The 15999-nt window shown below is 36.9% G+C and overlaps 1 protein-coding gene across 1 annotated transcript in view; it reads left to right on the forward strand.

The window, feature by feature from the left end:
• The window catches only part of KCNU1 (potassium calcium-activated channel subfamily U member 1), a 162599-nt gene that overhangs the window by 111435 nt on the left and 35165 nt on the right, over positions 1 to 15999 (forward strand). The window contains exon 20 of the mRNA XM_077942816.1: positions 15438 to 15534. Coding sequence (XP_077798942.1) covers positions 15438 to 15534 — 97 coding nt within the window. The remainder of the gene's footprint in view (positions 1 to 15437; positions 15535 to 15999) is intronic.

Consider the following 15999-nt stretch of genomic DNA (forward strand, 5'->3'; position numbering starts at 1 on the left):
TTAAAAAAATAAATATAAGTGTTGTATTATGCTACAAAAAGAGATAAAATGAAATCATATAAAATGTTCAATCAAAACCAGAGAAGACAGGAAAGAAAGAACAAATGTAACAAATTAGAAAACAGTTACAAATGTGGTAGACATTAATCCAACCATATCAATAATCTTTTCAATATGAGTGGCATAAATACAACAATTAAAAGACCGCTATTGTTAGAGTTGATAAAGAAACAAGACTCAACATGTGCTGTATATAAGAAATCTACTTTTAATATAAATATTTGGACAGATTAAAATAAAATAATGAAGAAAGATAAATCATGCTAACACTTGTATTTAGTACCTTTTTTCTTGATGTCTGTTGTGTTTATTATTAGTATGACCACTACAGTTCTCCTTTAATTACTATTTTCAGGCTGTTATTTTCCATCCTTTTACTTTCAACCTATTTGTGCTTTGAATCTAAATTCTTTCTCTTGTAAATGAAATACATATTTTATGAATATTATTACAACCTCTGCCTTTTTATTAGTGTAATCTATTTACACCTAAATTGATTATGAATAATGAAGCATTTAAGTCTGCCATTTTGGCATTTTTTATATATGTCTCTTGTCTATTTTTAATCTATTCTACAATTACTGCCTTATTTTTTTGTTAAATAGATATTTTCTATTGTACCATTTTAATTCTCTTGTGATTTCTTTTAGAATATTTTTATTTTATTAGTGGTTGCCTCGGAGATTACAATTAACAACTTATAGCCACATAGTTCATATTAATACCATCTTATTTTCACTAGTACACAACTATTTTACTTCTATGTAGCTCTAATTCTTTGCCTCACCTTTATGCTATGATTATCATACAAATTATATTTTGATAATATTATAGGTTCATCAACACTCACTAGTACACAACTATTTTACTTCTATGTAGCTCTAATTCTTTGCCTCACCTTTATGCTATGATTATCATACAAATTACATCTTGATAATATTATAGATTCATCAACACAATCCTATAATTGCTTTGCAAACTTGTATTTTAAGTCAGACAAGATAATACAAAAGGATGGATGGATGGATGGATGGAATAATGGATGGATGAATGGACGGATGCATAGAGAGATAATACTATCTTTCCTATTTACCTATGTAATTACTTTTACTGATACTCTTTATTTCTTAATGTGGATGCAAGTTAATGTTTGTCATCCTTTCACTTCAGCCTGAAGGAATTGTAATACTCTTTAGTATTATTCATAATAAAAGTTTGCAAACAACAATTCTGGCCATTTTTCTTTATCTGAAAATACCTCCATTTCTTCATCATTTTTGAATAATACTTTGTTGGATATAGAATTCTTAATTGATATGTCTTTTTTTTGAGAACTTTATATATGCTCTTCCACTGCCTTCTGGTTTTCATGGTTTCTGATGAGAAATTAGCTGTTAATCTTATTAAGAGTCCCTTGTAGATGCTGAATTGCTTTTTGCTTGCTGCTTTCAAGATTCCTATTTGCCCTTGGCTCTGAACAATTTGATTATGATATATCCAGGTGTGAATATCTTTGAGATTACTCTACATAAACTTCCTTTAGCTGCTTATATATGTAAGTTAATGTTTCCATTAAATATGTAAAATTCATGTCCATTATCTAAGTATTCTTTCTTCTTTCTCTCTCTCCCCTATTTCTGGAACTCCCATTTTGTGTATGTTGATACACTTGATGATGTCCCACAGTTTTGTCAAATTTCTGTGTATATTTCTTCAATAGGTTTTTATTTCTATTTTTCTGACTGCATTATCTCCATTGACTTATATTTAAGCTCATTTATTCCTTCTGTCAACTCAGATCTGCTGTTGAGCTCCTCCACTAAAATTTTCTTTTCAGTTATTGTAGTTTTTAACTCCAGAATTTCCATTTTTTTTTCTTGTAATCTATCTATTGGTGTTCCCATCCCCCACCCCACCTGCCAGGTATGGCCCATACTTCCTCTGTCTTTGTGTCTCATAATTTTTTTGTTGAAAGCCAGGCATTTTAAATAATATTATATGACAACTCTAAAAACTATTTTGCTAGGCTTTGTTGTACATTGACACTTAAATCTCTACTCACTTAGCTTTATGGTCAGCTAATGATTGCACTGAGATTTCCTTAAATGCCTTCAACTGATAAGTCTTCTTATATTTGCCAAGGGATTCTGTGTGCATGTTGAGGTAATTCCTTTGACATTTTAGCAGTTTACATCTTTGCCTTAGCCTTCATTTTTGGTTTGTGCAGTCTCAGTATCAGCCAGAAGAGATTAGGAATATCTCAGGTTTTTTTCCCTAGGTGTATTTACAACTCTGCACATGCACATGATTTTATTTTTATTTAGTTTCCTACAGTGAATGTTTCAAAACCTTTTAATACCCTCTATAAGAAGTCGGTTATTTTCTTTTGTTTTGTTTGAGACAAGAGTCTTGCTTTGTCACCCAGGACAGAGTGCAGTGGCACAATCTTAGCTCACTGCAACCTCCACCTCCTGGGGTCAGGCAATTCTCCTGACTCAGCCTCTTGAGTAGCTGTTATTATAGATGTGAGCCACCATGCTTAGCTACTTTTTTTTTTTTTTTTTTTTTTTTTTTTTTTTTTTGTGGAGATGAGGTTTCACCATGTTGCCCAGGTTAGTCTTGAACTCCTGGCCTCTGGTGATCCACCTGCCTCAGCCTCCCAATGTGCTGGGATTACAGGCATGAGCCACCACACCTGGTCCTCTCTATAGACTTCTAATTCTCCAGCTTTTTCTTTTGAAGATTTTTATGAGTCTTTTTTGGCCACATTGTTAACTATAACTCAGATACTTGCAATTTTAAAAAATTACTGCTGATTATTTTTTTAAAATGCCTCAGGAAAAAATTCCACTGAGGAAGCTCCCAGGCCAAATAAAGATAAGCCCTGCAAGTGGGCATTTCCAGGGAGCTGCTAGAAAGCTCAAATAGTAACATATTCTGTGAATAAACATATTTAACAGCTTCAGATCTATTATTTTCTCTCTGGTGGCTGCCAGACTGCTGGTTTTCAGAGCTACTGTTATTGTAAGGCTTCTGATCTTGAAGGCTGCTGTTGAACTAAAGAGAGCAGAATGGGAATAGCACTTCTCAAAAATACCATGAAACTTATTGTTCTTACCAAGATCTCATCATTTTTTCTTAAACAAATACTCCTCATATTGCTTCAAGTCTCTGGTTTATTTCCAGAACTCTGAAGATGTTGATTTTGATAATTTTTTTGTCAATATTCTCATTGCTTGTGTAGAATAGTGAATATTCAAAGGCCCTAACTCTGCCATTCTGGAAGAATGTCCCTTGTAGTTACTTTTTATAGTTATTTTTCGTCTTATTATTAAACGTGTAATGGTCTCTCAAGCTGGTTTAAGACCGTCTCTTTGCAGCAATGCCTTTCTTCATCTCTAACTTGACACTTTTAGTTGGCAAGCCAAAAATCCAAAAATGTTAGAAATATAGATAATTCACAAAAAAATTTTCCATTAACAAATGCCACTGAGTATTTGTGATATCTTTGGTCTATGCAAATGCTATTTTAAAATGGTATCAGTCTGCTTTCTAGATTAGAAGTCAAAATCCACTTCGCTACCTGTTTTTATATGATTTGCCATACAAAGCATTGTGTTTCATTTGTGATGAAAGTATAACTGTGGTAAAAGAATACAATATATGCTGATATTATCAAACTTGGCACTTAATACAATATTCCCAATTCACGGTGAAGCCATGGTTAGAAAAATTATAAAATTTTAAAAGAACATCTTAGCACAGCAGAATTTGCAACCAGAGTTTGTTTCTGAGTGACTCACTTGTTAACCAAGAAAGAGAAGTCATTTACTGATGGCGAGTCAATTAAATTATGTTTGATTGCAGAAGACCAAAAGATGTATCCAGACAAAATAAAACTGCCTAGCACTATTAACCTTTCAGCAAAAATCATTGCTAGAAGAATTGAAGACATCAGAAGCAATATTAATATCACTTAAAAATAAGGAAAATAGTTGTGAGTGGTTTCCCTCAGCTTTTAATATGTTAACATACATTACTGATACAGCTTAGTTATTGTTTATTCAAGGAGTCAGTGCAGAGTTTGAAGTGCCTAAATGGCCTCTGTGAATAGTTTGCATGGCACAACTACCTGTGAAAATATATTCAAAGAAGTTGAGAAAATATTAAGTCAGTATAATCTGAAGCAGAATCTGCTAAGATGTAATACACCTGATACAAAAATACACGTGGACCAGAAACAGTCCTAGTTAGACAAATTTACAAAGTTCGTAAAATGTAAAATGCATAAAGACTATAGTCCTTATTGTGTTATCCATCACAAAGTATTTTGTGAAGAATATATGAATTTATCATGAGTTATTGAACCAGAAGTGTCAATGGTAAACTTCATTAGCTCTCATAAACTTTGCCATTGTTAGTTCCATAAAGTTTTGTAAGAAATAAAAGCTGAATATCCTGACTTACCCTACGACACATCAGTTTAAGAACTTAACAATAGTAAAGTTGTTTGTGGGTTTTTTTTTGAAACAGAGTCTCTCTCTGTCACCCAGGCTGGAGTGCAGTGGCACTATCTCAGCTTACTGCAACCTCTGCCCTCCCCACTGCACCGGTTCAAGTGAGTCTTCTGCCTCAGACTTCCAAGTAGCTGGGACTACAGGCACTAACTGCCACACCCAGATGATTTTTATATTTTTAGTAGAGGTGGGGTTTCACCATGTTGGCCAGGCTGGTCTCAAACGCCTGGCCTTAAGTGATCTGCCCGCCTTGGCCTCCCAAAGTGCTGGGATTACAAGCATGAGCCACTGTACCTAGCCTTTTGTGTTATTTTTTAAACCTGGATCAAGATTAAAATGTTTCTGAATAAGAAGAACTGTGCTGTTGACCACTATTTCAGAACACTAAACGACTTCAAAACTTATTATTCACTGCAGGTTTCATCATCTCCAATTGAAAGTCAAAGCAGAGCTAATATGTGAAACTTGCTCTATCATAATTACAATGACAATCATCAATCTTTGAATCACAACTAATATCATGCTTCTTTATATACTTCCCATGCTGTCAAAAGTTAAAATAAAAAACGAGATTAATATTTCCACACAAATTTCAGTAGATATATTTTCTGATCTCAATTTCAGCATTGTCGTTTTAGACCTTGATGCAAGTGCTAAAAAAATTCTATATTTCAAAGTTTACTTAACAATGCAATTGAGAAGATTCTACCTAAACTTTCATTGCAAGTGATTAATCTGCAATATAATGACATGCTAAAAGGCAAATATCAAAAGAAGAATCTAATAAAATTCTATAAATGACTTCTAAGCAATAAATATGCTCAATTATTATAGAATCTTATGCTCTTGGAGCACTATTGGTATTTGATAGTACCTATCTGTGTGAAAAGACATTTTCAAAGATAAAATATGTTAAATTTTGTTGGTGTCAACATTAACATATGAACATTTGCAATTAATTTTGATGATAGAGAATATTAACATGAATGCCAATTTTTAAAAATTCCTTAAAAATTATTTTGTTTTCATTAGTAGACCTATAATTTAAGAAATTTAAATTACTAAACTATTATATTTTAAATACCATCAATGAATATTTATAAAAACTTTTTTTCTTTCTTGTTATGTAAGTACCTACATGATACCAATGTAGCCTCTTGACCTGAAGAGCTTAAAATATTTATTATCTAGCCTTTTGCAAAATAAAATTTGTCAACTCTGTTCTAGATAGTTAAAATGAACAGTATCACATCAGATGTCTGGAAACAATAAAGATTAGATTTATGATAATTTGACAAAGGCAATAATTTTCATTCCAAACTACTAATAAATGTTTTGAGTTTAGATTAATAGGTTGTTGGAAAATTGGGAAAAGGTAGGGGTGAATAATACTTTTAAAGAGAAATTGACTCAATTATATAAGCTTAATTTTCCATGGAAACAAAAAATAATAGTACAGCAGATAAAGGAATCAAAGAATAGAATGTGATAATCATTAAGACATCTAAAATTTGGTGTGGTTACTGTTGGACTTTTATCCCTGAAACTCTGAGAAAGAAGGTCTGCTCCTTTGAGATGATCAAACAGAAGAGGTTGGAGGAAGATTTCAGAGAACATGCAGTTTATTTTCTTTTTCAAACAATAAAAAGAGCTGAGACATGATTGGGAATTTATTTCAATGGAGTTTTTGATATGAAAGAGAAAGAGATAATAGGAAAACATTTTTTCTTGCAAAATAATCAAGAAACTGATCACCAGGAAGTGAGATTATTTATATTTGTATTAAGATAGTTTCATACATATGCCAGTTTATTCTAGTCTATAAAAGACAAGGTTGCTTACCTAAAAAACTTTAACAGTACACAATTTTGCATCTTCCATTTACTCCACAAGATCAGTAAAGAGAGAAATGCATGTGCTTCTGCATGAGTTATAACTAGTGGTGAACCATGAGGTGATTTTGTTCTTGCTATGGGACAATAGCAAAAAGGGTCTGAGTCAAAACTCACTTATCAGCATGCACAGTGGTTCCATTGTGCAGACATTTTGATTAGACATAAGACAGAATTTTATTGCCAAAAGCTGTGTGTATGTGTATGTTTGGTGGTGATTTTTAAATTGTAGAGAAATTCCCATAAAATTTATAGAATATCTCTCTCTCTCTCTCTTTCTCTGTCTGTCTGTCTTCCTCTCTCCCCCCATAAATGGCTGCAACTAAGTAAAAACATTTACAAGGAAATAAATGACTTCCAGTATTTCCCTCTGGAGCTTTAGAATAAGAAGTGGAACATCTAGATAGTTTCTTGGTGCAACAGGTCTTAGCTTCAAGGAATCCAAATATGAATGTGACCAAGAGTCACACATCAGGAAAGCTGAGGACTTACTGACCTTTAGAAACTTCATTTCAAATTAGAGGTGAACAGAGCAGGGTGAATATCCTCCTTCTTACCCCCTTCCATTTTCATTCACCTTTAATTTAAAAAACTAAAGCATAGGAAACATCTAAGTATGAGTGCCCCTGCCTTACTGAGGCTATCTCATCCTGCACTTCTTATACGGCCCACTAAAAAACTCTGATGCTTACCTTTCATACCTAGTCACAGCCCTACACTAATCACATCTTCTTGTTAAAGAACACTGTCCATAACCTTTTCCCTCCCACAAGAGACTCCTATTTTTAACTTTTCATCTTTAATCAAGGCGTGCCTCCTTTTAAAAATAGCCATTGTGTAACACACAGACCGGGAGGACTCCATGTCGTGAGTGATCCCAAATGGCCTCCATCTCCATTATCTCCATTGCTTCTTGACAGGTTGCTGGTACTAAGTAAAATGTTATAACACTCAGGATGCCTGTATTCACAGGCTTTCCTCCAGTGATGGCTTCCAGATGTGAGGAAATTTTTAAAGTCTGTGGTCCTCAACACATCATTGGGTCCTTCCAATGTTTTCAAAAATCCATAATCACCAGCACACTATGTTGACTCCATTTCAACTTTCAGCCACAGGGATTTCAGAGAAACTAAGCAATATGGATAAGAATACTTCACAAATAACTTCCCATTTGTAGAGAAAATACATTAAAATATCCACATACCCTGCAATTATTTTAATTTCCTCTGCAGAGTTTGATATCTACCCCCTCTATCCTTCTCTCACACACATAAACACATGGGCACCTCACACCAGTAACATTTTGATGGGTGCTATCTTTTTCCAGTTCCAATTCCTTTTGGGGGATATTAATGTTAATAATTTTCCAGGCCAAGCCTCCCAACCCACTGCATAAAGAAAGCATTTATGTCATGTTGAACCCTGACCTGAACTCAATCCCATAAAACCTTGGGAAGTGAATCAATACAATGAAAAGGGAAGTAGTTTTCAGATATCTCATGCTCCTACTCCCCATCTCCATACCCCACTAAAATGGAAAAAAGAAAAAAAAATACAGTCTTGTGTATGAAATTTGCATTTGTTTCAGTGATGCATTTTAGGATTGAAAGTGTCAGAGTAACTGACTTAATTGTTCAGTTCATTGTCCAATACACAAAGAAAACTGTATGCCACAACTGTCTATGGGAGGGAAGTATTCTTTTTTTTTTTTTTTTTTGAGACGGAGTCTCGCTCTGTCGCCCAGGCTGGAGTGCAGTAGCGCGATCTCGGCTCACTGCAAGCTCCGCCTCCCGAGTTCACGCCATTCTCCTGGCTCAGCCTCCCGAGTAGCTGGGACTACAGGCGCCCACAACCGCGCCCGGCTAATTTTTTGTGTTTTTTTAGTAGAGACGGGGTTTCACCGTGGTCTCGATCTCCTGACCTTGTGATCCGCCCGCCTCGGCCTCCCAAAGTGCTGGGATTACAGGCATGAGCCACCGCGCCCGGCGGAAGTATTTTTTATTTAGGTCAACCTCTACACTTACTATGCAAGTTGATATTTAGAAAGTGTTGGAGAGTGTGGGAAAGAGCACCTAAAACTATAACCTTATGCTGAAAAAAATTGGCTGAGGAAATGTCTCCTATGAGGGTTGCCATGAGCCCGAGGCTTGTCGAGGGCACAGACTCTGACTTTTATTAAAGGAACCTACTCTGGGTCATATCTCATTTGTCCTCATGTTATAGAAAATCCCAAATGCAATATCCATGAAATGTAAAGGGATTTAAATGAGGGTTCATCTGTAGAATGGGTGAGAAAGAGGGAAATTGTCTTTTTATCTTTCTCTTTTCGTCTGGTAACAATTTATACTCAGAGATGCCTACACAAGTGTTTTCACAGAAAATGCTCTGTGGAAAAGCTGTCAGTTTTTACTCATCAGAAATAAAGCAAAGCTTAACACAGAGAAGTTCAAATATCGGCTCAGATGTGGGTTTATCTAACAGAAACTCTATCCTGGTCTTGCCTCACCTGGGCTGGGGCCACTCTGACCTTGGATCTAACTTCTAAGCTAGAAGATAGAAAAAAAAGCCTTTGTGGAGATTTTATATTGTAAACATTGAAAGCAGAGGCCACAAGTTTGATAGAGCCCATCTGTAAAGCAGCATTTAAAGGCAAACAGAACGCTCCGCTCACAGCTGATCTGGTTTACCTTAGAATACAGTTTACATTCTCCTACGTAGACTGAAATTAGATTACACTGAATAGAAAGATATCCTGAATTTTTATATACCTCCTTTAAAAAATACCATTTACAGATGTTTTTAAAATCATACCTATTATCTCTACTATTAAAGTTTATAATTTAATAATGACTTCATGACGACTCTGTGTATGCAAAGAATCAGGAGAGACCAGGAAGTGGAGAGAGGTTGAAGAATACAGAACCTATTTATCTTAAAACATTTCAGGGCTATTGGCCACCTAACTGTCTTCTCTGCCTGCTCTTCCATTAAACATCAACAGAGCTCATCAATAAACACAGAGGTGTAGAAAGTTTTCTGCACAACGTGGAAGGCTTTCTAGGCATGATATTTCAAGTGTTTTATTCTTTCTTTCCTCTTCTTCCTCTCAGGGAGCTTTTCAAATTAGCACAAAAAAGTATCTCCATTTGGGCAACAGAGTGACCAGTTTTAGTCCTGAAAGTCTCCATGTCCTGGGAAACCCAAGCAAAGCAGAATGGCTGGTAGACAGTGGGTTTATTTTCCTCTTCTCAAATGGTTTCCTAAGGTTGTCCCAGATGGCAAGCAAGGGGGCTTGGTGCTTTGGAAGTAACCAGGCTGCTGTCAATGTATGTCACATCCCATGAGACTTCATGGCAGGTCTTTATAAAACTTTACCCGGTAAAGGAGTGACAGCAAGGATTAACTGGCCAAGCTGGATGCAAGACACAGAGCCTGGTGCCCATTTCACTCCTCGTAGGAAAGGAAGGAGTCACAGAGGCCTTTCTAACAGGGAGGGTGAATTATGTCCCCAGTTGCTTGGTCCTGAAAGTTTCTTGGCACTCATAGGATCTCTTTTCAGCTTGCTCATACACAGGTTCCTGGGGAAATGAACTATATAAAATTATCAATTTTTTTAAATCTTAAATTTCCCTCTAAGGTAAAATAAAATGCCTCGTAATGAATAAACAGCAATGAGATGAAATCCAGAAAAATTAAATCATAATGTGGCCATAAAGATTAGGCTCAGATTTTAATATTTGACTACAATATGTGTATCGCTGTGGGATGGGGGTATGTGAGTAGGATCAGGTGGGAAGCACTGCATATGTAACCTGTCCTTACATTCCCCAATTTTTGGTGATTTTTTTCCCCATAACATGCAGAATTCATCAGAATTGACAATAAGTGAGTGTTTCCAAGTCAGGTGTAAACTGAATAGCCTTGCTATATTATATATAAAGTCATTGGAGAGAGGGCACATGTGGCCTTTGATATACAAAAATCTCAGAACCATCAAAGGCATCCTGAGACACAGGATTTTTTTCTTGAGTTTTGGCGAGAACTTGACTATTATGTTCAAGAGACAGTCACAATGGAGTTTTCAAAAGATTGAACCAAGAAAGCCACTTAAACTGCTGGACACACAAATGCTCTTCCCTCCTTCTCTCTATGCTAGAACTTCATGAAAGTTGTTATTTCTGTAAAACTCAAATCTTGCCCCAAAAATATATTACTCTGCATCCAGGCCAGAAAACTCTCTCTTAAGAATTTACAAGCCATCTGTAGGGTTTTAAGGAAATTTCAAGTAGAATGGTCATAAGCCAGGATTTCCTAACATAGCCGAAAATGAGGTCTACGAAAGAAAAAAAAAAGGAATTGTAGAGGCTTTTTGAACTTTCTAATAAATATTGTGAACAGTGGAAGATCTCATTTTTTTGGCAGATCACCTTCAAGAATCATCTGAGTCAAATCTGTAAGTTGGAGAAAATAATGATAACAAATTTACATTCTTGGAAACCATGCCTCCTGACCTGGCACAATGAAACCTAGTCTACCTTCTTAATAGAAGTTTTCTTACATGGTTTGGTCTGTCTTTCATCAGGTGCCACCACTGGCAACCAAAGGCACAAGGTTTATTTATTTTTTCCTTTAACTGATAGGATTTATACAGAATAAGTTGCTAGGAACATGAGAGAATAGAAGTTCTATTCAGAATGGTCACAGAAAACAGAGCTGCCTTTCCCTGCTGGAACATGTTCAAGTGACACGTTCTGTTCATGAGGCAACACATTCTGCTCATGAGACACAGTCTTCATGCATATCAAAGCAATCCAAAGAAAAGCAATCATCAGAAAGGAACGCTGATTTGCGTGCTGCTCTATGCAGCCACAAGTGGACAGGCTGCAAAAACTGTTCTTATCCAGCAGCTTCCAAAGCTGAAAGCTGGAGATGGGACTCAGACATTTCAAGGTTCATTGCTTCCTGGATGCTCCCAGGCAAAAATACAACACGCTGTTGCTTGGGCAGTAAGAAGCAAGATATGTGACCAAGGGAACCAACCCCACCATTATCCCAAACACATCCTGCTGAAGGCCACCCCATAAAACTCCCGCCACATTTCTTGCCAGCCTCTCCTATATACAAAGCCCCCTCGACCTTGGTCAGACTTTGACAGGTCTTTTTTTGACCTGAATGGTACCCCGTGGCTACCTTTTTCTCCTATAGCATAACCTTTATGGTCTATTCCTTGCTTCCCAGTTCTAAGACTGCTGGTGCTGAACATTCTCATAGATGATTTATTAGTCTCTGTAGGAGAGTATGTTTCTGTGAGGATCATGACATTTGCAAAGCATATGGCAGAAGGGAGCTTCAGTTAAGGGATGGTGATGTAAATTGCATTCGGTTTTGCTTTGGCAAGGACACCAGATGGATGCCTTTATGATGAAGTGGGTTTCCTCCAGAAGTTTTTAAATATCGGTCTCCAACAGGTGTTTCCTTTAAGGCATGTCTGTTTTTCATAACATTAGAATGAAGAAAAATGTTGCCTGTGACAGCTTGTATACATATATCACACTTTTATTATGATAAAAATGTACAGTGATTGATTCCCTATTCTGAGTCATGTTAAAATGTGCTTGGGAGAAGATCACCTTAAATTTGCCAAAAGGGCATTTAATTACCAGACCAAAGACTCTTCATTTATCATGAGGGTGGAGAGGGTGGAGAAGGAGGGGAAGTAGAGAAAAGCTGAAGAAAGTGACCAGAAGGAAAGTAGTAGTAGCAGCTGTAGACTTGAGTGCTGAGGGCAGACAGCAGGGAACCACCTCCTAAAAGGCAACATAGCTATTTCCAAATTGTTCTCAAAGAGTCCCTGAAAGACAGTCACTACCAACTTGGTCATGATATGTAAACACATGTTCTGAGGAATCCTAGGGAGAGTGTCTAGGAAGCGACTGATAGAGACAAAGAGGTTCTATGGATGAATAATACTATTCATCAATTCTCCAAATCCTGATGAAAATCAAGACCAGACTCAGGTATTAGCTGTGTTTGCTGGTGAGTCCCATTAAGAAGCTTGTCATAAGGCTGTCATCAGGGTCCTGTCTGGTGCAATTAAGAGAGCCTGTGGGTCTTTTGGAACTTGGTGTTGGAGCTCATGGCTTATAGATATTTAAATTGCCAAAAGATATGTTAATTTGAATGAACAGGGTAACCCATTTTGGTCAAGCTGACCTTGAAGCCTATATGTTACATCGTCTAACTAGGCAAATGATTAGAATTCACTAAACCCACTAAGTTTATAGGTAGTTCTTAAGTGCAAGAGGAGATTAAGGATTGCATCAAGACCTTGGCCACTCTTGTTAGGAATTATCCTCTCTGACTTTCCAAACCTGTTTCTAGTATCCCATTCCCCCTATCCTGGCTTCTCCTTCTAGGTCCTCTCTGTCCTATTACTTTGAAGTATGACACTTCAATCTAAGTTGGAGTAAGTTCTTTTGTCTGAAAAAAAAATAAGGTGTAAGATATCAATTTAGAATCTAGACTGCTTGAGGAAAGCAAAATTGCTTGTCATTATGTTGAGGTCTGAGTTTGGGGGCTAGGCGTTGAATAATAAACTGTATTAATTCACAAGGAAACCCCATAACCCTGCAGCATGAAGGGGAATAGATTGTATTTCTCCCAAGATGTAGAGTAAAATTGCATGGGAGAACATTGTTATCAGTTACATCTGAGATGAGCATGACTGAATCTGTAATGTGACACACAGTACAGTATATTCCAAAAGACTTTAGGGGACAATAACAGATACTTTTAAATAAATAAAATAAGTAAGCGTGTAAGTAAATAGTGAAAGCTTTTGTCAGATAAGTTGTGAAACATTGGGTTATACAATTTTTAAAGGATTTCTATATCGCAGAAATCCTTTTATATGCTGTTGTCAGAACCTTTCACAGGCCAAAGTGCACTGTGACTACATTATTCTGTTCTCACACTGCTAATATTTGAGACTGAGTAATTTATAAGGAAACAGTTTTGGTTGACTCACAGTTTAGCATGGCTGGGGAGGCCTCAAGAAACTTACCATCATGGTGGAAGGGGAAGCAAGGAAGTCCTTCTTCACATGGTGGCAGGAAGAAGTGCAAAGTGAATTTTGAGAGAAGCCCCTTATAAAACCATCAAATCTCCTAAGAACTCACTCACTATCATAAGACCAGCATGAGGGTAACCATCCCCATGATTCAATTACCTCCCACTGGGTTTCTCCCATGACACATGGGGATTATGGGAACTACTGTTCAAGATGAGATTTGGGTGGGGACACAGCCAGACCATATCAGTGACTGTCAAAGAGGGGCCATTGCTCTCAAACTCTGGTTACTTCTAGGATGTCTCCAGTTACTAATATACCATGGAACATGTGTTTTGCAAAAGGAATTGGTGTTAGAATGGGATGGACTTATGCCCTGATAACAACTATGAAATCTCAGTGGCTGAGCACAAGAAAGGTTTATTTCTTGTTCACATTACATGTCCAGCATAGGCCAAGCAAGCCAGGGCACTCAGCTCAAGGTGCCCACTGGAGCAGCCAGGCTAGGAGAGACCCTGAGAACTTCACCTGAGAGCTTCTCACTGCCTGACCCATCTCTTCTCACATTTCATTGGACAGAACTAGTCACATGGCCCCACCTACCTGTCCCTACACTCAGGAAGGAAAGCAGCTGGATATGGTGAGGTTGGTAACCTCAACTTCAGCACTCTATTCAAATGCCAGTTTTGCACTTTGTTAGCTCTTTGACTTTTATGCATAAAATAAGGGCGGGTAGTCTTTAAAGTTGCTGGCAGAGACAGAAATGTTTACTGAACAATTTAAGTTACTTCCCATGTTCTCCAGACCTCTTAAAGTCAGCAGAAGCCATGTGACTAATTCTGGCCAATGAGATGTGAGGAGAAATGAAGGGAGTCACCCTGGACCAAAGCAGTTAGAGGCCTAGGCTTGGTTCTCCAGTTCCTTTGTCCTCCCCTGCCTGGTGACTGAGGAGTATGCATGTTCCAGATGTTGAGGCCATAAGATGGTAGAACCTCTGTCCCCCAGGTTCTGGCTGCCTGTGTGGAGCAGAAACATCTTTTCACCTGAGTAAAATATATCGTGTAGGTGAGAAGAAGTAAGTTGTGTTGTGTTAGGCCCTGGGGATGTTAAGGTTGTTTCTGCAGTGTAAGCCTAGATTTTCCTGGCTGATATAGGCCTTTCTAATCCTCGATTTTCTGTAATTTGACAAGGGTTTTCTTATTCTCTCACAAGCAAATATGCATTCCTTAGGATGAGAGTGAGATTTTTCAAAAGAACATCCAACCCTGTCATGAATTGAATATATTATGAAACAAACTTGTGTCTAACTGCAGTGTGGGGTGACCACGGGGATGGCATTGCCAAGACTTAGATCAAGATCAAAGCAAAGTCTAGGCAAATGCAGACCAGTGATGAAAGCTTTAAAGAATGCAAAAAGTATTTACTAAATCAGAATGTTTCAACAGGGAACCATTCAGAAAAATATATGGAAAGGAGACAGGAGGAAAATATGCTAAGGAGAGAAATATCACCCGTGATTGAATCTCTTACAGCTATGTAAATTCTATATTCAGGTGCCCAAAACACTACTCATGATATCTACCAATGAATAACAGTATCATACAGTATCAAAATTAAAACCAGAAATAACTATCTTCAAGGTACATATAATCTAAGGCAAAAAAAAAAAAAAAATCCCTATGTAGCTTTTGCCCAAAGTGTGTCTTCAGCTATGATACAGTCTGGGCTCTTTGTGCTCTTCACATCTAAGCCTTTATTCTAGAGTCTTACAGACCTGTGGTCATTCTACTTATGCTATTCTCCTCTTTGATCTCAAGGCTCTGATGAGTTTTACATCTCGGCTTTGTTACAGAGGAGCTCCAAATAGTCTCAAACTAACTCTCAATTCTTCCTATTTAGGACTTTTCCACATGATGTAGAACAAGATTCTGACCAGCTTGATAGCAGTGGGATGTTTCACTGGTGCAAACCAATCTCTTTGGACAAGGTGACTCTGGTAGGTGATCTTGCATCATCAAATCTCAAATAAGATAAAGCATTTCTTAGGGTAAATGATGTTCCTATGTTAGTCATAAGCACCTGTCACTTCTCTTTGTAAACTATGAATTTGTCAAAAAAAGAAAAAAAAACCCATATCCCTCACCAGCCATATGAATAATATACAAAGTAACACATGAGGCATTTGACAAAGCCTACATGAGTAATATGCTGGAATTTCAAACAATTATATGTCTTCAACTATTTCCTCTCTCCTTTAACAGTTTGGCTGACTCAGTTATTCAGAATAATGTTCTCAAAATTTTGCTGTTTTCCTAGTAAATCTAATTAATTTAAATGCACCAGGGAAACCTACTGTTTACAAGGACTCTGTAGTCTTTTTTTTTTTTAAGTAAATAAGAATTTTTCTAATGTATTGGTTTTGAAATTTGGATTTTCTGTAGTGGTTTTTCTTAAAGCTGGC

The sequence above is a fragment of the Macaca mulatta genome, chromosome 8 (genome assembly GCF_049350105.2).
Source record: "Macaca mulatta isolate MMU2019108-1 chromosome 8, T2T-MMU8v2.0, whole genome shotgun sequence".
Classification (NCBI taxonomy): Eukaryota; Metazoa; Chordata; class Mammalia; order Primates; family Cercopithecidae; genus Macaca; species Macaca mulatta.